At 47.7% G+C, this 26,676-nt stretch overlaps 1 protein-coding gene across 10 annotated transcripts in view; it reads left to right on the forward strand.

The window, feature by feature from the left end:
• Positions 1–26,676, forward strand: part of NCAM1 (neural cell adhesion molecule 1) — a 342,200-nt gene that overhangs the window by 252,043 nt on the left and 63,481 nt on the right. For all 10 annotated transcript variants that reach the window (XM_066244859.1, XM_066244853.1, XM_066244876.1 and 7 more), the window contains exons 2-7: positions 21,066–21,140; positions 22,787–23,005; positions 23,964–24,107; positions 24,483–24,620; positions 25,871–25,988; positions 26,405–26,571. In XM_066244859.1, the coding sequence (XP_066100956.1) occupies positions 21,066–21,140; positions 22,787–23,005; positions 23,964–24,107; positions 24,483–24,620; positions 25,871–25,988; positions 26,405–26,571 (861 nt within the window). The remainder of the gene's footprint in view (positions 1–21,065; positions 21,141–22,786; positions 23,006–23,963; positions 24,108–24,482; positions 24,621–25,870; positions 25,989–26,404; positions 26,572–26,676) is intronic.

Here is a 26,676-nt window from a genome sequence, read left to right on the forward strand (position 1 = left end):
TCCACTCCAGTTTTGACTTACTAGCCTCCAAAGCTTATGAAATTTTTGGACAAGACCACTTAGCCACTTCAGGTTCAAAAAGTGTTCTTGAAGTAGGCCCCAGGGATGTGTCCAGAATCCACATGCCTAACAAGCTTACTCCTACATAAACCCAAGAAGAAGGGGGGGGGGGAATGGTGACAGCAGTTTGTTTTCTAGCTTCTTGGTTTCCTTTTAGCCTTTGTTGTAATGATCTGATGTGGCAAAACACATCTCCCTGTCCTCAGAGTTATTACCATCTCTTTCCTTAAGTCTAAAAGGATTGCATAGGTCTCAAAGAAACATCGGGCTCTTTGTACCCCAAGAAGAGTAAAAGTCTCAGCAGAAGAATAGTCTGTCTCCTGTTTCTCCAGCTCACCCTTCGGCCACATGATCTATCCAGGGTCAGCTGGACATGCATGAGAGACTTGCACCAGTCTTAGCTTGTAGAGCTCTCAGTGTGGCCAGCAAGAAGTTCAGGGAGTGGGTGGCTCTTGTGTTCACCCCTCCGTCACCTGCTAGGCTGGCCCTAGTGCTTTTTTTCTGGGTTCTCACATGGTTTAATTAACATCTATCTGGTCTTCGCTACTATGGTTATTCACAGTAATGATGATTACCATTTGGAGTGCCTGCTATGTATTGTTGTCAGTCACGTGGTCTTCCCCGCCACTCCGTGCTGCAGACTACGTAGCCATCTCTGTTCACAGAGGAGGGACCAGGAATGATGGGAGCAGGGACCATAGAGCAAGAGCAGAGTCCTGGGCCGGTGGGTGGCAGCACTGTGTGCTGGGTGGTCTGTCTGGTTTGGACTGGAACTTGAGCCAGGAGCCGAATGCAGGGACCAATGCCCACCTCAGAAGGGCTGGCAGGAAATGAGCACCTCCCGGGCACCTCAGCACCCCAGGCTTAAGGTGGCAACACTGGCTGCAGACCTGCTTCCCAGGTGTGGTGGGGCTCCTGAGGAGCTCCCGGAATCAGTGAGCACTAGCTCGAGAGCCAGGTGGGCTTGTGCCTGTAGGCTGCAGCTACCCCACCCAACCGAGCCCGCCTGGGGCAGGCCAGCCTTGGCTGGAAGAGGGGGAGAGTGGAACCACTTGATACATTGCTGACCTGGGCCCAGTCACGTTACTGTGGAGACAGAACAGACTGCACAGCTCAGTCAGTGAGATAACACCAGCCTGTTGCAACTCCTGTGGGTGTTTTAGGGGAAAGGCCAGAACAAAAACCATGTTGTTTTGGCGTCTTTTCATCTGTTTTCTCACTTTGCCTCCCTCTGCCTCAACTTTAATCCAGATTTTACAGTGGGGCCCTCGGTGCCCCAGCACCAGTGAGGCTGTGAGAACTGGAACCCTGGTCTCCTGCCGTGTGGGCACAGCCACCCCTGTCCACCGGATCCACAGCCTCGCTCTTAGGGGTTGACCTGGGCATTTTCATCGAAAACAGCTTTAAAATGCATTTTTTTTTTTTCATTTTTCTGAAGCTGGAAACAGGGAGAGACAGTCAGACAGACTCCCGCATGCGCCCGACCGGGATCCACCCGGCACGCCCACCAGGGGGCGACGCTCTGCCCACCAGGGGGCGATGCTCTGCCCATCCTGGGCGTCGCCATGTTGCGACCCTCCTGGGTGTCGCCATATTGCGACCAGAGCCACTCTAGTGCCTGGGGCAGAGGCCACAGAGCCATCCCCAGCGCCCGGGCCATCTTTTGCTCCAGTGGAGCCTTGGCTGCGGGAGGGGAAGAGAGAGACAGAGAGGAAGGCGCGGCGGAGGGGTGGAGAAGCAAATGGGCGCTTCTCCTATGTGCCCTGGCCGGGAATCGAACCCGGGTCCTCCGCACGCTAGGCCGACGCTCTACCGCTGAGCCAACCGGCCAGGGCCTAAAATGCATTTTTAACCAAGTATTTTAAGACACAATATTCTCCTCAGGAGATCAAATATAAATGAAAAGATAAATGAAATGAAACATTGCTTTTAGGACACAGAGAGCATTTATTGGAACCTGCTGCATATAAAACCAAGGACAAGGCTCTTTGCAATTACGGAAAAGACTTGACCTCACTCTGGTGACTTACAGTCTGGCTGCTTGGTGTGATGCTCTTAGTCCTTCTCTTCCTCTTTTATTTGAGTCATCTCTTAAATAGTGCTATCCATTTCTAATTTTAAAACCAAGAAAGTTTCAGCTACAATAATTTAGCCAGACAGCAGGTGGTGTTGGGGTGTTTCCTTGCTCAGGCGCACGGACCGCTTGAAAGCCGGACGAGGCCTCTGTGTGGTGCACTGGGTATCGTGTTAGGTTCTGTGATCAGTGTCTTCGAAGGCCGAACTGCAGTGACAGAGTTCTGAGTAATTATTTGAATTTCACATGATAGTTTAAAAGAGAGGAAACAAAAGAATTTATTGGGAGATGTATTTATACACTTCTTTCTGCATTTTCGATGTGCAGTTGGTTATGAATTCCCACAGCCAAAGAAGACCTAACAAATCACCAAGTGGCTTTTTCTTGTAAAATGAGGTGTATGTTTGTGGGGGTGGGGGGGTGGGGAGTCAGTGAGCTAGCATAAAGATATTAAGAATAAATAATAACCTTTTACATATAAGAGGAGCGTATGTCTTCTGGGCTGTGCGGCCTTGAAAGCAAGATAAGTTTAGCTAGGAATGATTGGAAATAATTGGGAGTTTTCTGTCACTGGGTTCATCAGGGTATTGGGGAGGCCTCGTTAATATTCCTGCAGAGGTTTGAAGTTCATCAATATAACAGGATAAAGGTAAGAAGTAGGTTGTTCCATAAACCGTGGACCAGAACACTTTCTCGGCTCAGCTCTGAGCATCTTTTTTAACTGCTGTTTTGAAGATAGTGTTGCAATCATTCACCTTGTTTTGTGATTTATAGTTAATTCGGAATTTCTAAAGGCTTTTATCTCAGAACACCAAAGGCACATTTTATAAAGATAGTGTCTAGTGCCTCGTGTCATCTCCTTACTTTCCTTCTCTCTCCCAGCTCACAAGGATGTGCTGAGTTCAGAATAGATTTCCCACACTGCATCCACTTAGTGACCAACACATTCCGTGGGGGGAGCTTTAAATGTGGGCTTATATTATAGGGAGCCTTTCAGGCTTACCTGTTTCGCAACCCAAGAGAAATCTTGGTGAACACTGATCAACTGATACTTAACTGAGACCTTCTGTTTACAGCATATGAATTGTCACCCCAGGGCTTGATGGACCAAGGATGTTCAATGGTATATTAAGGGCGGTGACACCTAGTTCTAACTTCCTGTCCTTTATCAGCATATCTATTCTGATTGTAGGACATGGCAAGTTTTAAAAAGATGCGATGTTTCCATGTACACGGATTTTGAGTGCAGGGTTACACTTCCTAAAGTGCTAGTGTGACCGACTTGAAATCAAATGCATAAAATGGGACTTTCTGCAGAGCTGCTGTCACATCACTCATGACAAATGGCAAAGCAGCAGGCAACCTAAGAATGACTAAAAACTTCGGACGAGGGCTTGAAGAGTTTAAATGGGTTCGCTATTGTTTGCAATGCATCATATGTAGGCCAGTGAGCCGTCACTTGGCTGTGCATCAGAATCATCCAGGAAGCATTTTTAAATTGGAAGCACAGGGCCCCATTGCAAAGGTATGGAGTTAGTCTTTGGGAGTGCGGCAAGGACACCTGCTACTCATAGTCTCTCCAAGTAATCCTTCAGCAGGTGGCCCACTGCTATATCAGGCCCTGAACCTGTGCACCTTGTGTATCTGGGAACCATTAGAGTGATGTGGCCCTCAGAAAAGGGTCCTCAGGTAAAGTCAGCATGTATCTTTCAGTACACACCTGTGCCAAGCACTGGGCGAGCATTGAGGATGTAAAGGCGCAGCCCTGATGAGCTCAGCCACACACACAGATGTGACCACCTTGCATTCTAGCACAGCAGTGCTGGGAGGGAAGTGTGGGCTCACTGCTGGGGAGACCCAGAGGAGGCGGCGTGCCTCCAGACCCCTGCCTGTTATGAGCATGGGGGCCGTAGAGGGTCCTGGGACCAGATTCTCACAGTTACAACCCAACAATTGCCTCACAGCAGCCCACCAGTGGTCCTGGGTAATATTCTGTGAAAGAAAGAACCCAGAAGTGTCTCTTTTTAAAGGCCCTATGGGAACGCACAGTTTAGTCTAGCTAGTCTATCAGCCCTCTGCGCAGGGAGTCTAGCACTCGTGGATGTTCCCAGGGAGAGCCCCTGAGCCTAGAGCACACATAGGAGGGACAAGGCTGTTCGCATAGAGCACAAGCGTTAGCTGAGGCCACAGCAGGTGCTTTCAGGAAGGCTGTGAGAAGCAACAGGATTAGCACATAGGGTAGCCTCCTTCTGAAGCTCTGTAGAAGACTGTTGGTCATTCACTAATACGTCATCCAGTTACTCCAGCTCTGTTCTTCACCCTCATGGCACTTTATTGATTGATTTCAGAGAGAGAGGAAGGGAGGACAGAAACATCGATCTGTTTCTATATGTGCCCTGCCTGGGGATTGAACCAGCAACCCTTGCCTGTTGGGACAATGCCCTAAGCAATTGAGCTATGCAGCCAGGGCTAGACTGCAGTTCTTAGTGCTCCTTCTGGCCTTTTCTAACTTTGCTGTGTTTGCCTTCTGCCACTGGTATCTGAGAGAGTGCAACCCAGAGCAGTAGCCGTGCCTCTGAGAAGTGTGGAGGCCTCTTGATAAGACGCTGGATGGACCAGGCTGCATTTGGATGCCAGCAAGTTCTGGTTGGTGGGGAAACGAGACCCAGCCCACCAGACGTCAGGCTTCAGTCTCTGGGTCACTCTCTCCTGTGATGTTACAAAAGGATCTTGGTCCAAGACGAGGGCCAGTCTGAGATTTAAGCTCATTTTTGTCATTTAATAATCTTGCCCTCGAGGGAAAAAGGACAGGATGTAGCAGCTGAGAAGTCTTCAACATGGGCACTGTTTGGTTTATTTTTCAGCTTTATGACCTACTTAGAAGTTGGGAGGAGCTTGGATTTTATCATCACCTCTCTTGACCTCGGGAGCAGACACATAGCTCACAGTCCAGTGTCATTTGGTGCTGATATTGTGCGGATTGGGGATCTGCATCTGTGTGTGATGTCCATGTAGGCTATTCCTAATGAGTCCTCTGGTCCTGATAGACTCAGGGAGAAATTCTCTGTGGAATGTACAGCTCTGCAGACCTCACAAGGAGAAAGAAAGAAAAGGTCATAACTTAGACCCTCAGAGAGCAGGTGAAATGCGGAGACACAGTTGTTGACCGAGGGAGGCTGTGGACCGCTGCTGGGATTGTGTCCCCTTTTTTTTCTTGAGCCATTTCCTCTGGCAGTTCTGGCCCTTTAGTAGACTCAGTTGTCAGGTTGTCACCGTTTAATAGCTTTCTACAAGACACTAGAACCTTTAAAGCCCCATAGTGCTGCTGACAGCTATGACTTATTTACAGAAATAAAGGAAGCTTACCTTGTTACAAACAAGGTACACTGCGTGAATGGAGAAGGGGTATTCATGTGTAGCAATGCTTCTTCTATTTACTTTTTTTGGCAGAAGTTTTTTGCTGTTGTTGTTGGGTGTGTTATTGTTCTGTCTGTCTGCCTGTCTTACGGAAGTATTCCCGAGGGCCAGCCAGAGAATTGTGGCATGGTGGGTTGGGGGGCGGGGGATCGTGAGAACGGAAGAGGAAGGAAGGCAGGGGCTTCATCAGACAAAAGACTAGCCTGGGGAGGAGCTCCCCACCCACGCAGAATGAGTGCTCATTCCATCACCATTCATGCTTCACAGAGACCTGCTGAATTACCCAGAGGACGACATGGGCATCCCAAGAGCAGGCAGGTGCATTGCCACTTTGAAGGCGGCAGCGGCTGCAGCCATGGCTGTCGGCATTGTTTAAAACCATGTCTCACGGGCCCTGGCCGGATGGCTCAGTGGTAGAGCGTCAGCCTGGCGTGCAGGAGTCTCGGGTTTGATTCTCGGCCAGGGCACACAGGAGAAGCGCCCATCTGCTTCTCCACCCTTCCCCATCTCCTTCCTCTCTGTCTCTCTCTTCCCCTCCCGCAGCCAAGGCTCCATTGGAGCAAAGTTGGCCCCGGCACTGGGGATGGCTCCATGGCCTCTGCCTCAGGCGCTAGAATGGCTCTGGTTGCAGCAGAACAACGCCCCAGATGGGCAGAACATTGCCCCTGGTGGGCATGCCAGGTGGATCCCGGTCGGGCGCATGTGGGAGTCTGTCTGCCTCTCCATTTCCAACTTCAGAAAAAAATAAATAAATAAATAAATAAACATGCCGCACACAGTTTGATGGGAGTTTCTTATCAGAGGAGAATGGAACATTAAAGGCAACAATAAAACACAATGGCATATGAGTGCCACTCATTTAACATAGTATATCCAGGTAGCCATTGGTCTTAGGGGCTCCTCAGTATTGTCGCAGTCGGTCCAGTTTGAAATAGGAACCAGTTACTGCATTCCCAAGTTTGGCGACCATTGAGGCTGATTCAGTTTTTCAAAAAGGAAAATTCAGTGACCAGTGACCTGAGTTTTTCTTAAAGAATTCAGCTGTGCCTGGTCTCTGTAACCTGTGGTAATATTTTGAAAGTTCTAAAGTTAGTTTCCTGAGGGGAATTCACTGTCCAGGGAGACCAGGTGAGGAAAGAGAGAGAGAGACCCACCTAAGTCCTTTATTTAGACCTAGTGCTAGAGTTGCCAGACAGGGTCACAGTGAACACTATCGGCTCACATTGCCAGGAAAAGGGTTTGGTCTCCAGAACTTGAGAGAATGTTTTCCACGAACTTCTCTCTAAAGAGAGAATTTGTCTCTTTGCAGGTTTTTCCTTCTTATTAAGATAAGGTCCCAGGAATAAGAAAGCTCAGTTACTTTGTTTTAAAGTTGCTCATCATTAGAATTTGTCATCTTGTGGGGGGTAGTTAAGGAGCATTGCCTCTGTCTGTGAAATCCTTTCTCAGTGAAGGTTCCGCCACGGCCAGATGAGTTTGGGTTGTGTCTGTTTCTCAGGCTGAGCACCGTGCCTGCCCCGACCGTTGAATCGGGTCCTCGATATTCAATTTCTCTTCACCCTTAAACGTCAGGGCTGATGCGCTTTCGTGCTTCCGTCCCTGATTTCACGGGCGGGTTCCAGGGCTCTTCTGCCCATTGGAAAAAGCAAAGTGAGTTTGTTAAGGACAGTTGAGTTTGGGTTGGGGGAAGGAAGGGGTATAGGTGAATAATAAAGAACTGAGTAGTGGTTGCTTAAATAAAAACTCAACTGCAAAAACAAAACCCAACCAAAACACCCCTCAAGGTTATCATAGGAATTCCATTTTATATTAACATTTACGACATTATTAGCAGCTCTTTGGGGTTGTAGCATTACTCCAGGTAAGAAGGAAACACAGTCTGCACATTAAGGAGGGTCCAACTATCAAGATGAGTGGGGACATTGTGCCTCGGCTTGTTCTCTCCCAACCTTCCTGCCCTTACCCGGCGGGCCATTTCCCCGGGCCCTCCTAACAAACTCTACCTACATCTTCACTTCATTGTAAACCAGAAAGACTAATGGACACCTAGAGATCAGAAAGAGGCCCTCCCTACTGTGAGGCACATAAAGCAAGAGGCAAAAGTACCAGTTTGGGCCTAGGGGGGTGCTGGGGGACTCTTCTGTGTCCCTAAAATCACAGGAAGTAAAGACAGAAAGGGCCGCAAGTATAGCTGGAGGACTTTTAACTGAACATCAGAATGTAATGTCATGAGTAATTCACTGGATGAGTCGATCATAAGAGTGATATCTCCATGTTCTGAGAAGTCATAGTGACAGATGTGGGATTTCAGCTCTTATCCTGATTAGTACCAGCAACAGCTCTCTTATTTATTCCCTAGATCAAGAAAGCAATACAAGTATTTCCCAGAATAACGGGTATGCTATTTGGAAAATTATTATTGCTTAAATGTCTGGGTTTTCTTCCATTCTGTCCCCTTCAAAATTTTACACAACATGGTACTATATATTATCCAACAAGCCAGGCACCATCTGATTAAGGGTGACAGTGGCTGAGGGAGTAAGGGATGGACTGTCCATCCAGTAGAAAGTGTGTGATGTCTAATGGGAATCTCTTTACCATGGTCACTTTTCAGATAGCTTCTTATGGAGAATGACTGTTTTTGAGAAAACACCAGTTGAGTGGCTGCAGGAATAATCCATTTCAAATGTACATCCTACAGAGGAGTGGAGAGCCAGTCACAAACTTAAGTGTCACCAAAGAGTTATTGTAATATTAACATTTATTTAATAAGGAAAGATATGGCTTAACTAGAATCCAAATTGGAGAATTTAGGCATACCCCATAGATGGGAAAATCCAACTCAGAACCTCTGGCCTGACCCCTCTTGGTGGCTGCCCCCAAAGCTGAGCCCTCATGGCAGCAGAGAAGGAAGACTGAAGGCCAGGGCCACTGGGGTGAGGAGAAGAGGGGCCAAAAGCAAGGAAGGGGTGCCACATGGGGAGAGGAGCATGGCCTGGAGCCTGCACCAGCCCCTGGTCTGAACCAGCACCTGGTGTTATTTTCTACTCATGTGCTTGACTCCCAGTTCTTCCAGCACAAAATCAGCCCCCTTTCCATGAGCATTGACTTTAACTGACACTGACTGTAACTGCTACAGGCTCAAGATCAAGTGTGGTTGGACAGATCTGCCTGGGTCTGAACCTCGACTCCATCATTGACTAGCTGTGTCACCTTGGGCTGGTTCCTTAAGCTTCTTCATTTGTCAAATAGGATAATAATAGTGTCTATCTTGTAGGATTATGAAGACTATATGAATTAAATAAAATGCTTAGTGTGGCAACTGGCATACAAAGATCATTATGTGTTTATATATATCTGTATGTCTTTGTTTGGGAGTGAAAATTTTTTTCTTTGACAGAAACCAAACTTAACAATTCTTTGCACTGGTTGTTCAAGAGATTATAAGCCTTTGCATCTTCAATAGCCCAGATGTGCTTAAAACTATGAACACAGGACATTTTTGAAAGACACAGGCAGGATTCTAAAATTCTCAAGATGAAGTTGCACACCAGCATTCTCTGAGTTTCTATTTTCTGGGTGTAAAGAATACAACATCTGCAAACAACAGCTGGACAGATATAGAGAGACAATTTCAGCTTCTTGTCATGTTGGTGAAAGCTGTTGGGAGGGAGGAGAGCACTTTTCCCTGACTCTGTACCTTACTATGGCTGGAAGGATGAAGTTGGATGAGTCATTCTGTCCAGGAGAGGTTGCAGAAGAGCAGACCGGAGACCACATTGTCGGGGACTTTCCAGGATGTCCTGGAAGCAGTCGGAGAGTGTGCAGCAATTCACTCCAAAGGCCTGGATCATCAAGGCGATCGATGATTTCATGCGTTGATCCAGAAAACCTCAGCTGAGTTCCAAACATCTGCTTGCATCCTTGCTCTTGCAGTTCAGTAAGTCAGCCTCATGGAAAGTGCTGGCCAGCTGTCAGGGTCGGCCCAGGATGGAAACAGGAAGGGCAGCGTGGAAGGGAAGCAGGGAACCTAGTTGCTTGTTAAGAAGGAGCACTGTGGTATTAGGAGAACAGACATTCTCATCAGCTCAGGGCAGGGCTTTCACTGTTTTGGGACAGAGGTGAGACCAGGGCAAACCAGGTTGAGATAAAACAGTTGGTGGGACAGCTACTGAAGACACATTAAAAAAAACAAGACAGACCTTGGCCTGTTGGCTCAGATAGAGTGTCATCTGGGCATATGGATATCCCAGGTTCGATTCCCAGTCAGGGCACACAAGAGAAGCGACCAACTGCTTCTCCATCCCTTCGCCTCTCCCCTCTCTCTCTCTCTTCCCTCCTGCAACCATAGCTTGACTGGATCAAGCAGATCAGCCCTGAGAGCTGAGAATGGCTCCTGGGAGCCTTTGCCTCAGGCACTAAAAATAGCTCAGTTGCAAGCATGGCCCCAGATGGGAAGAGCATCAGCCCCAGATGGGGGTCGCCAGGTGGATCCCGGTTGGGGCACATGCAGGAGTCTGTCTCTCTATCTCCCCTCCTCTCACTTAAATAAAAAGAAAAAGAAGAAGAGACAGAGCAAGGAGAGGCCTCGGGTCAGGAGGCAGCATGTGGGGCCAACCCCGTGGCTCCGGAAGGTTGCAGCAGGGGTCCTAGGCTTCTGCTTCCGGAGTGTCCTGTGCATCGGGTCCTCTCCAGCTCTAACCTTCTGTTTTAAAAATGGCTCTACAGTCCTGGCCGGGAACCAAATGTAGCAGAGCCCCAGAGATCATGATGTCACTCAACCACTGTGCCACCTCTTGGCTCACGGAGTGCACTCAGCTGTGTGCTCCTCAGAGGGAGGGGCTGTGGGCGTTCCTGCTTTCCCCCCGAGGGGACTGTACGAGACTAGGCTAATGCCACCCAAAAAGGATTTCACACATGGCCTGGAATCTAACACTTTTGAGCCTCTTCTATAGGGATACTTCCAACTTTCTCCTGCATCTGGGGGGAAAAATACAATATGTTCATCACGCATGTCCTTCCTTTGTGATCATCTGTTAAAACTAGCAAACAAACTCCTTTTCATCAGAGTCGGGCTGTCTTTTCCCCTGTATCTGATCTGTGGATATGGTGTGGCACTTGCTTGGGTCATGACCTTGCTCAGTATCCATTTGAGTAATTTCTTCTGGCTGCCCCGTTTTTTTTGTTCTTATTGTTTTGTTTGTTTGTTTGTTTGGCAGAGACAGAGAGTCAGAGAGAGGGACAGAGAGACAGGAAGGGAGAGAGATGAGAAGCATCAGTTTCTCGTTGTGGCACCTTAGTTGTTCATTGATTACTTTCTCATATGTGCCTTGACTGGGACGGGGAGGGGGCTCCAGCAGAGTAAATGACCTCTTACTCAAGCCACCGACCTTGGGATCAAGCCAGCGACCTTGGGCTTCAAGCCAGCGACCTTTGGGCTCAAGCCAGCTACCATGGAGTCATGTCTATGATCCCACGCTCAAGCCAGCGACCCCACGCTCAAGCTGATGAGCCCACACTCAAGCCAGTGACCTTGGAATTTCAAACTTGGGTCCTCTGCATTCCAGCCCAATGATCTATCCACTGCGCCACCGCCTCTGGTCAGGCCTGGCTGCCCATTTTAAAAGGTGCTCGGTTCCTGGGGATGGAGGTCAGTGAAGGGAGTTAGGACCTGGGGAACAGGATGAACCTATTCTTTCTGAACGTACTAAAACAATGTATAGATCTTGTTGCCCTCTAACCAGAAGCACAGGACACTGCATGGCATACCATTTGTCCAATCTTCTAGCTTCTAGGTGATTTGTGGAGACAGCTACCATGGTTTGAAACCACTACTTTCTATCAAACTAAAACATCTGATCAGACCACCAATAAGATGCTCCTTTGACCCAGGGAGCTTGGGAGGTGAAGAGAGCTGGAGCCTTGGCTCTGAGTTCTGACTGGAAGCCTGCACTGAAGCAGAGCCAATGGTCAATTATTCCTGATTCCCCGCAGCTCATATAATTTATTATGCTAAGAAATAGAGCCTCCTGCTTCTGGCAAGTTCGTGTCCATTGTTTGGCTACCAGAATTCTACAGGATAGAATTTTGGGGGTAGAGGGATATCAGATTAATCACCTAGGCCTCAGTTGTACAGTGAGGCTCAATACCTTTTCTTCCTTACTCTGATATTATCACACCCATCATACTATCATACGGCAGAAAGCTGAACAACTCTGAAGCCATGTTCAGCTTCTCTGTACCTCCCCTCATCACTGTTTGGAAAAGTCGTGTGAGTTTAGGAGACTGAAGAGAACTTCAGCAGGACCGCTTAGTGTGTCCCTTTTTTAATGAGACATTGCCCACTTTGGGTGTCTTTATTAAAATGGAAAGCTGCATTGTATGTGAACCTTGCAGCATCTCTTTCAAGGGAATTTGGTGTAGAAATGTGGGTCACTGTTGGCAGCTGGTCTATGTGCCTTGTCTTCACACGGAGAGCTTTGGTCTCTTCCTTGTAATGGTGGAAAAATGAACTTGCCTTCACTATCAAGAGTCTCCTTTCCTTCCCCCTCCATTCTTCATTCACACGTCTGCCATGTGCTTGTGGTCTCAGCAATGAATGGTCATGGCTTTTATTTTTCTTTTTTTGGTGAGAAGAGGGGAGATAGTGAGGCAGACTACTACTGCATGTGCCCCAACCAGGATCCACCCAGTAACCCCATCTGGGGCAGATGCCCGAGTACCAAGCTGTTTTTAGCACCTGAGGCTGATGTGCTCCAACAGAGCTATCCTCAGCTTCTGGGGCTATGCTTGAACCAATCAAGCTACTGGCTACAGGAAGGGAAAAGGGAAAAAAGGAGATGGGGGGAGAAGCAGATGGTCATTTCTCCTGTGTGCTCTGACTGGGAATTGAACCTGAGACGTCCACACACCAGGCTGGCATTCTATTCACTGAGCCACTGGCCAAGACCTGGCCACAGCTTCCTTGAGGGCTTTCTTCACTCTTTGGGCTGGTGGTCATATTGGGGAAGCCGGGGATCTAGGGTCCTATGGGGACTTCACATGAGGTTTCCCAGGCTTCAGTTATACGCTATCTCAGTTGGCTGGGAAACCCTAGCTAGATTACCTCTGGGTGTTTAGGTTTAGATGGGAATTAGAGAGGATTCTCAGCATTTCTAAAGATAGGACCTTAACTAGGCTGACCAGAGGATTGGCAGCCCTAAGCATGGCTTTGAGATTATTTTAGTTGATGCTAGGAGCCAGCTTTAAGCAGGGAGGATGCTTCCGTGGCAATTGGAACAGTACTGCCATTACGACGCTGTTATATAGAACCTAAAGCCAGGATCTATAAAAACACATTTTATAGTTTCCTTCAAATAACATCCACATTTTGGGTTACTATGTGAAAGCAGAATAGTCTAACTCGTTTTCTTATATGAAATGCTGCCGACAATAGCTCAAGCTGGAGTTGTAGACTCACGTGTCCAGTAGAGGTGAAACCCTTGTGTCGTCCCTGGTGCTTTGTTTTTCTCCTCCAAAATGAGATAAATTCACCTATGTCCAGCAGCTTTTTGAAATAGTAGCAGTCTGACAAGTTGTCTTATTCTGTTCACACACACACACACACACACACACACACACACACACACTATTTCATAGATTTGGACAAGAGGTCCCTGCCATCTTATTCTCATGACAAGCATTACTGAGGATTTTGTTTGGGGGGGGGGGTACATGTGTGTAAGTTCAAAGTACTATCATACTGTACTGTCATTTAAGAAACAACCAACTCAGCCTGGCCCTGTGTTTGGCATGCTATCAGCATGACCTTACTAAATCATCTCAGCATCCCTATGAGGTCAGTAAGGCTCTTGTGTGCATTTCCAGATAGGCAGAATAGACTTACAGGTCTTTCATCAGAGCTGGAAAGAGGACCCCAGCCTCTCTGACTCTAGATCCTGATTTCTTCACCATGCCTCATTCTCAACTTCTAATTCTCATGACAGTCCAACCATGAGAATTCAGTTTTATTATGAGCTCCATTTACAGAAGAGAAAGCTGAGGCCAAGGTGAAGTGACTTGCCTAGGGTGTCCACATTCTTATTTTTTTACTTTGATTGAGTTCAGTCATCATTTATACCAATGAAGTTCAGACTGGCAGGTAAAATAGATTAAAAAGAGTGGAATCAGGCCACTTGACCACCAATTGGATCATTAGGAAAGTTTTTTTTATTTTACACCATAAAGAAAAATGTTGCATGCTTAAAACTAGTAACTGTATGATTTTTTTGAGAAAGGTTGTTGATTGATATAGGCTTATTAAGAATAATAATATACAATAAGTATAAAATACTTATTATGTGCCAGACACTATGTTCTAAGTGCTTTCCATATGTTACTTCACTTAATCTTCCCAGTACCCCTGTGAGGAGGGTTCTGTTTTCCCCCATGGTACTGGTGAGGAGAGAGAGGCACTGGAGGTTAGAGAACGTGGTAGAGCTTGCCCGGCGAGCAAGTGGTAGCACTGAGGTTCAGGCCTGACAGTCTGTCCCCATCCACGCCTGAGTCGCTGTGCAGTCCAGTTTGGGTTTTACTTTCATTGAATTTGGCAGCTTTGGCAGTGAAGTTGCCCTTCATTTTCCCCGGAGTCCTTTGCTAATAATAAGAGCAATCTGTGACAGGTGCAGGTGCCTCATGGATGTCAAAGGAAGAGGCTTTAGCATTCAGTTTTACTGTGGAAAAAAAAACTGTTCATTAAAGTTGGTTAAGTAAGTGATAGTTAAGGCTCATTTTTAGAACAATAGCTAACAAAGTAAAGGTACAGTGACACTTTGATGCCTTTTTCTGTTGTTGTTGTTTTTTTAAGTGAAAGGAGGGGAGACAGAGAGACATATTCCCACATGCACCCCCACAGGGATCCACCTGGCAAGCCCCCTACAGGAGGCTGCTTTGTTCATTGTGGGCCAATGCTTGGCAACCAAGCTATTTTTAGCACCTGAGGTGGAGGCTCCACTGAGCTATCCTCAGTGCCCAGGGCCGATGTGCTTAAACCAATCGAGCCATGGCTGCAGGAGAGGAAGAGAGAGAGAGAGATAGAAGAGGGAAGGGAGAGAAGCAGATAGTCACTTCTGTGTGCCTGGACTGACAATTAAACCTGGGATGTCCACACTCTGGGCCCACGCTCTATCCACTGAGCCATCTGGCCAGGGTGATGCCTTTTTAAAAAACCTCAGCTGGGCCCTTCGGTAGAGGATTGGATAAAGAAGATGTACATATGTGCTGTGGGGTGCTGCTCAGCCATAAGAAATGATGACATGGGATCATTTACGACAACATGGATGGACCTTGAGAACATTATACTGAGTGAAATAGGTGAATCAGAAGAGACTAAGAACTGTATGATTCCATACATAGGTGGGACACAAAATTGAGACTCATGGACATAGATAAGAGTGCAGTGGTTACCAGGGGGAGGGGAAAGGAGGAGAGGGAGGGGGAGGGGGAGGGGAGGAGCACAAAGAAAACCAAATAAAAGGTGATGGGGAACAATTTGACTTTGGGTGATGGGCATACAACATAATCAAATGTCAAAATGATCTGAAGATGTTTTCTCTAAATCTATCTACTCTAGTTGACCAATGTCACCCCGTTAAAATTAATTGCCTAAATAAAACTATAAAAAATATATATTTTCCACAAAAACAAATCAAAACAATAAAAAACCCTCAGCCATTACTAAATAGGTGCTAAAATAGTCGTTCATCTGATGCATACTCTCTGATCAAATTAATCCTCTGTAATTCGCCCATCTCTTAAATTGGTGGTCAGGACATCTTCCTTGGGTGTGCCCATCCTGGGCCTGGGATCTCCATCTTGCTCAGCAGCCTGTGTCTTTTCAGTTATCCCGGGAGAGCCCTGGGTTCACTCTCATTCCCACCTCTGCAAGAACATTAGCATCCAAACAGAAGGCCAACAAAATTAAAAGTACAAGAAATTGCTGACTCCAATGAAATCTATGCACTGGCTTTTAAAATCAGAATAATGTTTCTCTCCTGCTTTGCCTCCAGTAACGTTCCCGCCATTCAGATAAGTGCCTTAGCATCTCCTACCAACTGAAATGTTAATTCCCTTTTCTTTGGCAACTAAGACTTGCTAGCTTGCTTCTTGCTAGGGGATGAGGAGTTACAAAACGCCTGTCTACACCTGAAGCTGTTTGCTAATAAATGGGTTGGCATTCTTTCAGAATATAGAATGATAGTTTAAAAAGGCGTTTAAATGGAAAACGCATTTTAAAACATGTAAGTCTCCTACAGCGTTATTTTGCTTTTCTAAATGAGACAAAGGAAGGGGGATTATTCCATTCTCAAGAGATGCTTTGTCCTGTCTATTCACAAGGGATAAGATCGTGTCAGGGAGATGGCAGGGCCTTTGGTGTCCACTCAACCTGGGTTTGAATCTCGACTCCACCATTACCATTACCTGTGGCTCTAAGCCTCCAGTCCCCGCTTGTAACAGGGAGGTCACAATGCTGTGACGTTAGGTGAGCAAAGAAGCCAGCTACCGTTAACCAGGACAGAAATGACGGCAACAGCTTGACTGTAAGATCTCTGCTCTTTGGAAAGAAAGCAAATGGTAACTTGTAGATCATAACGAGCCTGTTGGGTGGCCAACAGGAGGTTTCAGGTAGTTGTGGAGTGCAGGGGAAGGAAGAGTAACACCCATTGAGTGAAGTAGGTGAATCAGAAAAGAAACTCATTAGCTGAGTTTCCCTAGACAAGTTCTTTCATTTCTCTGAGCTCTAAGTTCATCTTTTGTAGAATGGAAACATCTTTTTTTTTTTTAGTTTTATCATGCAGAACTATTGTGAGCGTCAGATTACATAAGGAAGTGTCTTTTGTAAAACAAGGGTGCAGGGGCTACAGGAGGCCCTAGGGGAGCAGTCCTATGGAAGGACAATGGGAACACACAGGGGAGGGGCTCCTGGCCCTACCCCTGGGTCCTTTCCAGGTGGGGACACCTACGTTTATAAAGATGTATCTTTAGATGCATCAGAGATGATGCAGATAACATGCAATATTAATGCAAAGTAGGAGGTGAGATGCTTTTCTGAGAGGAAAGTTTCCTAAGTTTCTTTAACGCATAAGTCATGCCTGACTAGGAAATTTCACTGAGCTGTGCAACTGGAAGCAGACGCACATCAAGAATCTTTATTGGGCCCTGGCCGGTTGGCTTAGTGGTAAAACTTCAGGCCTGCATGTGGAAGTCCCAGGTTCAATTCCCAGTCAGGGCACATAGGAGAAGCACCTATCTGCTTCTCCATGTCTCTCCTTCTTCTCTCTCTCCCTCTGTCTCTCTCTTCTCCTCCCCTCCTGCAGCCAAGGCTCAATTAGAGCGAGTTGGCCCTGGGCACTGCAGATGGCTCCAGTTGCAACAGAACAAGGGCCCCAGATGGGTAGAGCATTGTCCCCTAGTGGGCTTGCTGGCTGGATCCCAGTTGGGGCACATGTGGGAATCTGGCTCTGCCTCCCCTCCTCTCACTAAAAATAAAAAAAGAAAAAGAAAATCAAAAAGAAAAGAAAAAAATAATCTTTATTGGAAACTCTGAAAGAGCCAACAGGGTAAGAAAGGACATGGTGGTGGTGGGGAGGAGTTTGTAGTTTGGAGCAGGACTGCCATGTACCGTTATTAAACCGAGTAATGTCAGGTTTGGCATCTGGGGAAGAATAACCCGCCCTTGTGCTCTGATGTTCAGAGTTGGGGGTTCCTTGAGCCCAGCTTTGACTCTGCTATTCTGAGGGAGGAATCTCGCTTTTTCACGTGTGCAAAAGGTCAGGGATCCAAATGGAATCTCTCTTCTTAAAAAAAAAAAAAAGTTCGTGGTGATAAAGGCATGCATAGGATCTGGTTACGTGGGAATTCCTTTAAAATTCTTGTTTCTCACTTCTCTCTGCGGCCCAGAGACAGATACTGGCCACATGTGGGTACGAAAACTCTTCAACCTCACCCTGTTCTGCTGCCCCTGGAGGGTCATGTTCTGTTTGAAAAGAGCTGAGATGTGAAGGCTGCTTTTTCGCTTGGAATAAGAATCCCCTTCTCAAAACAGTTAGCATTCTGGGAGAGTAACAGGATCCATATGTTGAAGCTGGCTCGAACGCCCAGCTCATGAGCCAGTGGACCCCCAAGCACAAACATGCCTCGAGTTCTCTGAAGGACGCCCCAGCAAACTCCAGGAAGGGCCGTTGCTTAGGGGATGGGAGGCCAAGCCCAGCTTCTAGGCTTCACAGGCCCCAGGTACCTTGGAACGTGAGCCGCAGAAAGGGTAGGAAAGGGCCTGGTTGACCCTAAGGTGGATGGCACTGACACCCACTCTGTAAGACCTTGTGCTCCCCAGATCCGATGGCTCCATTGGCTGGGGGCTCACGCTGGTCTGTTAGGAGATGGTGTATTTGAAGGTCAGATTGTTTATTGACCTGCATAAGCACATTGTGTCTTCACTTTGCAGAGGCAGAAAAAATTCTTAGCTGAAACCAGGTAGCCTGGGCTCTGGGGCCACCCTGGCCCTAACTAGAAATGACCTTAAGGAAGTCACTTTGCCTGGTTTTTCTCATCTGGAAAATGAGGAGGTGGGGCATGGGATGGCTGAGACTCCTTGGGGCTCCCTCAGGAGGAGAGGTGGGAGAAGTAGCCACCCCAGTCACACGGGTGGCATGGATGCCTTGGCCCTCATCTGGCGTTGAGTCCCATTGCAGCTGTGGGCAACATGCAGGGGACATGGGGAAGACTCTTCATGGCTCTTGGGAAGATCCAGCCTGAGCCCTCTACATGAGTAATCTGCAGCTTACCAAGTGAGGGAGAAGTCTGCTGCCGCCCTCCATCACCATAATGTTTCTTCCAAACCAGCACTCAGAAAGAAGTCTCTGAGTTCCCCAACTCTTATCTCACTGTGGAGCGTCCAGCATCTTCTCCATCCTGAACCCTGAGCCCTCTCCCTCCCCCTGACCCCAGCTCCTTCCTTTTCTGATTCCTTTCTCCCCCAAGCCCTCTCTTTCCCTCAGCCTCCCACTCCCCCCTTTGTAGCCCCCCCTCGGGCGCCTCTGATCCAGCACAACTGTGGTCCCTTCATCAGATGAGCAGCCAGAGACCTGCGCAGCTCTGCCTGCAAGTCAGTCACCATGGCAACCAGCATTCCTTACATTCTGCTGTGAGGAGAAAATGGCTGTTCTAAGGAAGGGCTCACGGAGTCTCCCTTACCCAGCTTGTTTTGACCAGGCCCCTCCTCCTTCCAATCGGCTTTACGAAGCTACGTGCATTGAACCAAACGTCTATTAATGTCTGGCTTTCAGATTTACTTCACCTAAGAGGAAAAGAGGCAGAGGGAGTTGAATCCCAATGAATAAAAACATTGCTTTTCTGCCTAAAGCTGTGTTTTCATGACGAATGGTTATCTGTTCGGAGCAGGTAAACAAGAACCCGAATGAATACAGGAATCTATGAGATCAGTGTGACGTATTTTGTCTTGTCAGTGGAGTGACATGACAGAACATGTGGATATTCAAGTGAAAATCCCATGCATGTAGCCACGGACACAGGGAACCCAGCAGGGCACAGACTACTGTATTTCAGAAGGGGGTCTGAGTAACTGGGGTGATGATGTTTTGATGCCGGCACCTGTTATGGAAAGAGGTGTATTTGTCCTATAGTCACGGGGGAAGGTGAGCCTTTGGCATCCCCTGCTTCCAGATCTATTTGGATTGTCACATGGAATCCTTCTCCACAGTTACTAAGCATAGTGGCCCGGCAGGTTGGCAGGAGACCAGGCTTAACACGGCTGTGGGGACACTTCAAAGGGATTTCCAAAAGTAGCTATTTCTGTAACTCTCAGAAGTGCTGCTGATTGGAGTAGGACCACAGCCTTCTCAAGGGTCAGAAACATTTAGTTCAGGGGCCATCCCAGGTCTCCCAGGGAACTGTCTACTATCTGATAGAAGAGAGCAGTGCCACAGGGAGTGGTCTTACCACGTCCACTCCTAGATTTGACCTGAGGACCTGTGGGTTCTTCGGTGGTGACCATTTTTAAAAACCCAAACAGGCCCTGGTCAGTGCTCAGTGAATAGAGCATTGGCCTGACATATGAATGTTACGGGTTCAATTCCCAGTAAGGGAATACAAGAGAAACGACCATCTGCTTCTCTCCCCGCCCTCTTCCCCTTTCTCCCTCTTCCCCTACTGCAGTCAGTGGTTCATTTGGGTCAAGTGTGTCCCTGGGCACTGAGAAAGCTCCACTGGAGTACATCAGCCTCAGGCACTGTATAGCCAGTATTCAAGGCTGCCATCAAAGCTGCCTGGCTAAAAAGCAGGTTCAGGTTTGATTCAGACAGATCATAGAGAAACAATTGAGCTGAAAACTGGTGATCTATTTTCATTTATTCTAGCTTGTACCAGACGGGCAAGAAAATACACACACTGGGCTCCAAAACCCACTCATTCAGTACTCACAAAACTACTGACTCATCCAAGTTTTCCTAGAATCAAAGGCTTCTACCTCACCAGTCTTATTCACCTCTGTTCCCCAGCTCCTTCTCCTCCACAAACTGGCTTCTCCTTCCCCATTCCGCCATTTGGACTGCCTCCTCCAGGTGGCTTCCCTGCCCTGCTCCAGCACGGGCTGCTCCTCCCTACAAGAACATGGCCATTCTCTTCCAAAATGGCCTCCTAGCTCCACCTTTTAAAACCTTTTGGTGTGAAAGCCCTCCCCCAACACACATTAGCATAACCACGCCCATCCCAAGCAAGAAGGGCAACTAGCTGTATAATGTGAGAACATCACCACGTGAGAGCAGCAGCCATCTTTAACAGTAAGAGTGAGAAAAAAATAACTTTATCTGCCCAACAGAGGCTAAAAATAGCCCAGTACTCAAGCATTGGCCCTCAATGGAGTTGCCTGGTGGATCCTGGTTGGGACACATGTGGGACTCTGCTTCACTATCTCCCCTCCTCTTACTTAAAAAAAATAAAAATTAAGAAACCCAAACAGGCCCTAGCCGGTTGGCTCAGTGGTAGAGCGTCGGCCTGGTGTGCAGAAGTCCCGGGTTCGATTCCCGGCCAGGGCACACAGGAGAAGCGCCCATCTGCTTCTCCACCCCTCCCCCTCTCCTTCCTCTCTGTCTCTCTCTTCCCCTCCCGTAGCTGAGGCTCCACTGGAGCAAAGATGGCCCAGGCGCTGGGGATGGCTCCTTGGCCTCTGCCCCAGGCACTAGAGTGGCTCTGGTCGCAACAGAGCGATGCCCCAGAGGGGCAGAGCATCGCCCCCTGGTGGGCGTGCCGGGTGGATCCCAGTCGGGCGCATGCGGGTGTCTGTCTGACTGTCTCTCCCCGTTTCCGGCTTCAGAAAAATACAGGGGAAAAAAAAAAGAAAGAAACCCAAACAGCCATCTCCCTTCATTCTTTCTTAAAGTAAGCAAGGAGACCCCCATTTGGAATGAAAGCTCTTGGTTTCAGGAATGTGTATTTAAAAGCTGAACCCTTTCTTTTCCAGTTTCTCTGCAGGTGGATATTGTTCCTAGCCAAGGGGAAATCAGTGTTGGAGAGTCCAAGTTCTTCTTATGCCAAGGCAAGTGCCCAAGGCCCCATTGCATTTCAGGACACTGCCCCCCACAGAGCTTTGCTGCAGGGTCCGCAGTGTGACCTGAGAAGCTCTCAGGCCCTCTTCTGTTCCCTCTCAGTGAAATGTATCATCTAGACTGATACTTGGTGATGAAGGAGCTCTAGGGATATTACCAGGAACGTCAGCACGGCTCCCAAAATAGTGAGTCGTCCTGACCCTCTGCTTGGTACATGTCCAGAGTACTGTAAATGACAGTGGAGAACAGAAGCCTTGCTTCAGTGGTGAAGCGTAGGGCTTTTCCTCAGGATCCCCCAGAACAGGAAGATCAGATCCAAGTTTGAAAACTTGCCGGGAAGAAAATGGAGTACTGGCATCTCTGGCTGTGAGGATGCGTGCCCTGGTTTTCAGGCCCGTTGTGAACACCAGTGTTCCATCCCATTGACCCCACTGGAGCTCCAGGATTTTGTCAGACCTGGTGTCCTTGTGTTTTCTTTAGAAATGAGGTCCCATCTCCACAGCTCTGATAATTACCAGGCAATGTCCTGTGGAGGATAAGGCTTCAAATTAGGCTTTGAATTCTCTGTAAAGGGACACAACTGCGATCTTGTACATGAGAGGGCCAGAAAAGAGCTGAGCTGGGTATAAACTGTGACACTTAGCAAGGAGCTTGGAGCAGGGAGGGGCCTTAAGACTCTCTCATGACTTGCATGTATAGGGTGGCAGTGGCCATGGGCATGCTCACTTCAGCTTGGCCTTCATCACAGCAATTTATGTGACCTGGAGGTGCAGACAAGGAGCCCACAGCACCTCTTGCAGATAGTGCTATTTATTGAAAACATGGCGGGCCCTGCAAGAAAGACTGCTTCATCTCCATACTAAATATCTGTGCACGGCTGGGTGGTGCGGGTTAGGGGGAGGAGGGACGCTGTGCAGAGAGGCAGGGCTGGGCCACATCACCGGATCCATGGGCCGTCATTCAGGCTCAGTGTCTGAGACAGCTAAGCAGCAACAGCTGCCTTCCGAGGTGCTGGAGGGGAAGGACACCCTGGTGGTTCTGGACACCTTCACAGCATTGAAGGGGGTGAATCTGTCTGTCTGTGGCAAGAGGTGCTGCAGTGACAGTCACACCAGTATGGGAAGGCAAATGCTAAAATAAAGGTAGTTGGAGTCACACTCCTAGATGAGCCAAGTCCTCATCTGTCACTCAGGAACCCATAATCAAAGCCTTTGAACACCGACTGATCACTTGGCTCAAACCGGTGAGGCCCTTGAGCTCAGATCCCAGATATACTGACCCCCTTTGCCCGCCCCCCAGCCCCATTCTGTGAGGCTGTAACCCCTAGCTTAGTGGCTATGGGTTACAGCAGGTCCTCAACAAATTTCTCTTCCTTCCTTAAGAATAGCGCTGCTATGAGAAATATTGGCACATGTGGTTGTTGAGTTTTTCCCAGACACCATTCAGTGGTGTTACGTATATCACAATTAAGCACAGAAGCCAGAGTGATGCTGTCATGTAAAAATGGTCAAACCTCCCTGATCACCAAGCCTAATGGTCTCTTGTTCGCTGGCTCTTACTGAGAACCTACTGTCACCCTGTAGGGGACTTTGTCTTTTCAACTTCTGTAGTTTGACAATAACCTCTTCTTCTTTAGTGGCAGGGGATGCAAAAGATAAAGACATCTCCTGGTTCTCTCCCAATGGAGAAAAGCTCACCCCGAACCAGCAGCGGATCTCGGTGGTGTGGAATGATGACTCTTCCTCCACCCTCACCATCTACAATGCCGACATCGATGACGCCGGTATTTACAAGTGCGTGGTCACTGGCGAGGATGGCAGTGAGTCAGAGGCCACGGTCAACGTGAAGATCTTCCGTAAGAGAGCCTCCTCCTTCTGCTTCTACATCCCTGTCCTCATCCTTGGCCAGAAGGACATGAAGGCAGCAGACAGTGGGATGGCAGTGGGGGACCAGTGAGGGCTTGACAAGGCTTCTTCCCTCCTTTCTTCACCCTAAGTCTTTTCTGAATTGAGCTAAGAGCTCTGATATGCTCTTAAAAGATCTTTGGCTAACTCAGGACTCCCAGCCCAGGTTCATGCTGGTCAAAGCAACCTCCCACTGGCCTCTGTTTTCTAAACTCAAATGACTCAGTTCCAAGAGAGCTATCTGGGTGCTCCTCTCCCTTCCCCAAGTGTTGACTGACTACTGTACAATTCAAGGTCCCTTTTGATTTTACTCTCCCCTGCTGGTAGTAGAGTCCACTGGCTTTCTGGGGTGTGGTGGAGGGATGTTGTTTGAACACTCTGTACCATTCAGAATGAGCAGCTCCAGTTGCCACTGAACCCTGACGTGACGGGGGCATCTCATTACATTTAGCATGCATCTGTACCATTGGCCAGTGTGACAGCCAATAGAATGACATTGACTGACACTGTATTTATTGTCACTATTGCTTTTCTTCTGTTCTGTTCTTTAAAATTCTCTCTGTGGGAAAGTTGGGGTTGGAGTACCAAAGTGGGAGGCAGAGAAAGGTGAGGACTCCTCCTATTCATAGGAGAACAGGTGTTTCACCAGTTCACTCTACCTATACCTGGTGTCTCAATGGCACCATCATCCCACATGGCAGGGGATGTATGGTAAAGACACTCCTTCCCTTGTGGCAGCCGCTCTACCTGGCATCTTTGACTACGTGCTGGGGGGCACCCTCTCTGTACCACTGTATATATGGATTGAATGTTGCCTGCAGCTCAGGTCCAGGCAAGGTGGCCCAGTGGAAAGGGATCTTGTGGGAGAACCAGCCATGTTCCCTCACTATTATCCCTCTCTGCTTCCAGAGAAGCTCATGTTTAAGAATGCGCCAACCCCCCAGGAGTTCCGGGAGGGGGAAGATGCTGTGATCGTGTGTGATGTGGTCAGCTCCCTGCCCCCAACCATCATCTGGAAACACAAAGGCCGAGATGTCATCCTGAAAAAAGATGGTGAGACCTGAATTCCCTGGTAGCCAATTTGTCCTGGGCCACCAAGTCCCCATGGATTTCCACCTCTGCAAGCTTCTCAGACATTTGACCCAAACTCTGATTCCAGGGTCCCAGAACCACATGCAGTTTCCAGGTCTTGAATGTCTGGAACTTGTACAGTACTTGACTTTGACTTTTTCTCCAAAGATAAAGACAAATATACCACAGACTTTTTTGCTCTTGGCTCTGTCTGAGCCAGGGACACCTTCCCTTATTTCAGCTTGAGGCCCAATCCCATAAGACTGAAGCTAGGAAATAGGACAGGTTCAGTGATCTGCCTACAGACAAAATTTCTCTCACTGACCCTTGGATGAACCTGCCTCTTGTCTCTTCTAGTCCGATTCATAGTCCTGTCCAACAACTACCTGCAGATTCGGAACATCAAGAAAACTGATGAGGGCACTTACCGCTGTGAGGGCAGGATCCTGGCACGGGGGGAGATCAACTTCAAGGACATTGAGGTCATTGTGAATGGTGAGAACATCCATTCTTCCTACTCTATACATTGCTACAACCCTCGTCCTTCAAGTCATTCTCTTTAACATCTTCCTTGGTGTATAAAATATAGACTCATCATCTCAGCTGAACCCTTCCTATGTCCTGTTATTGCCTCTGGCTTGGTGGTTTTGTTTTTGTCATTGGTTTGTTTTTGGGGTTTTTTTGACATATTTTCCTTTTGGGTCTCCCTCAATTACGGGGACTTTTAGTGTCATTCTTGAATGTCCTTCATTGTCTTGGTGCACTAGAAACTTTCCCCATGCTTACTAATAAATTCTTATTCACCCTTCATTGTCCTTGATGTAACCATATTGTGAAGTTAGTCCTGTGGTTCAGTGTTCAAAAAAAACCTTACAATCAATTCAGGCCTTAGAATAGTCAGAATCATGGTCTATGAGTTTATTAATCTTAATTTGCAATGTCAAATAAACACACTTGTAGAATCAATCTGACATTTACAAGATGTTTATAGGAAACGGTAATGTCAGCAACTAAGAAAATTAAGTAAATCATGGTCAGATTGTTTTGGCTATTGATATATACTTTTGGCAAACTCTCCCCCTCTCATTCCTTTGCTGAAACAGTTTGTGCAGAGGATCTCTTATGACATTCCCAGAGCAAAGTCCCTCCGATGAGCTGATGCATTGCAAAGTCATATTAATAACCACGAGAATCAGGAATTGCAACTTTTCTCAGTACGAAGAGTTCCCTTTTGAACATCCAAGTTCCACCAATAATGCTAGTTGTAAATTGAATATGCACTGAGAAAATATATGATGATAAATAGCTACTATAAATTATCTCTTCAAAATTAGTAAAATGCATTCATATAGCTTCTTTACCTATATTACTGAGAAACAATACTGTTATACAGGGGTTTGGCCAATGCAGGTTAATAATAATAACAATAAACACAGTCATAAATAAATGCATGATACTACAAGAATCAACTGTGTGTTTCATGTGCTCACCCCTGTAAACATACTTTTGCCCACTCCTGTGTATTTTTAGAAAATATTAACGTGTTTGGGGTGAATTAGTTACTTAGTTTATGATAATTATTTAGCACATGCCTGAATGCTGACCCCTCACACTAACTCTGCAGCTGCCCAGGACTCCTGACCCCTCCCCCAGGCTGTGACCCTTTGATCTAAGTGCTTCTTCTCCAGGCCACTGGGTTTTCCCAAGTTTTCACAATCATCCCTGACTGCCCTTGTCTCCTCCAGTGCCACCCACCGTCCAGGCCAGGCAAAACATAGTGAATGCTACCGCCAACCTCGGCCAGTCCGTCACCCTGGTGTGCGATGCTGAAGGCTTCCCGGAGCCCACCATGAGCTGGACAAAGTAAGACATGGGCCCCTGCCTCTTATCAGGGGCTAGCGAAGAAGGGGGCCACTTTCGGTCTGCTCCATGTTGGCACTGCAGCCGAGCGGGAATAGACCGCTTAGGATGTTGCCAGCGCCCGGAGCAGAATGGCCTCTTCTTTACAGCAGTCTTGTCTCACGCACTGGATTCCTTCCCCTTCTGCGGCAGAGAGCATGGCCTTGGAAGCCCTGCTCAGTGTGTCTGCGGGTGCAGCTCACAGCCCTGGGGCAGAACCAGAGGTTTGGGGGGAGGAATACAATTTGATGTCCTGACTTTCTGTGAAGACTGAGTCTTTCCCGTAGGCTCGGGCTGCATTGTATATGGAAACAAATGAAAAAGAAGCGTCTTACCTCTGTGGTCAAAGTCATAGTTCCTTGCTTTTCTGCACCCCGTAGGGATGGGGAGCAAATAGAGGATGAGGAGGACGAGAAATACTTCTTCAGTGATGACAGCTCAGAGCTGACCATCAGGAAGGTGGACAAGAATGATGAGGCTGAGTATGTCTGCATCGCCGAGAACAAGGCTGGGGAACAGGACGCATCCATTCACCTCAAGGTCTTTGGTAAGGACACTGGGGGTCAAGGTCACTAAATTTCTCTCACCCCACACATTCAATCCATCAGCAAAAGCCTGTCCACTCTGCCTCAGAATCTGTCCCAAATGCAGG

This window comes from Saccopteryx bilineata, chromosome 1 (assembly GCF_036850765.1).
Source record: "Saccopteryx bilineata isolate mSacBil1 chromosome 1, mSacBil1_pri_phased_curated, whole genome shotgun sequence".
In the NCBI taxonomy this organism is placed as follows: Eukaryota; Metazoa; Chordata; class Mammalia; order Chiroptera; family Emballonuridae; genus Saccopteryx; species Saccopteryx bilineata.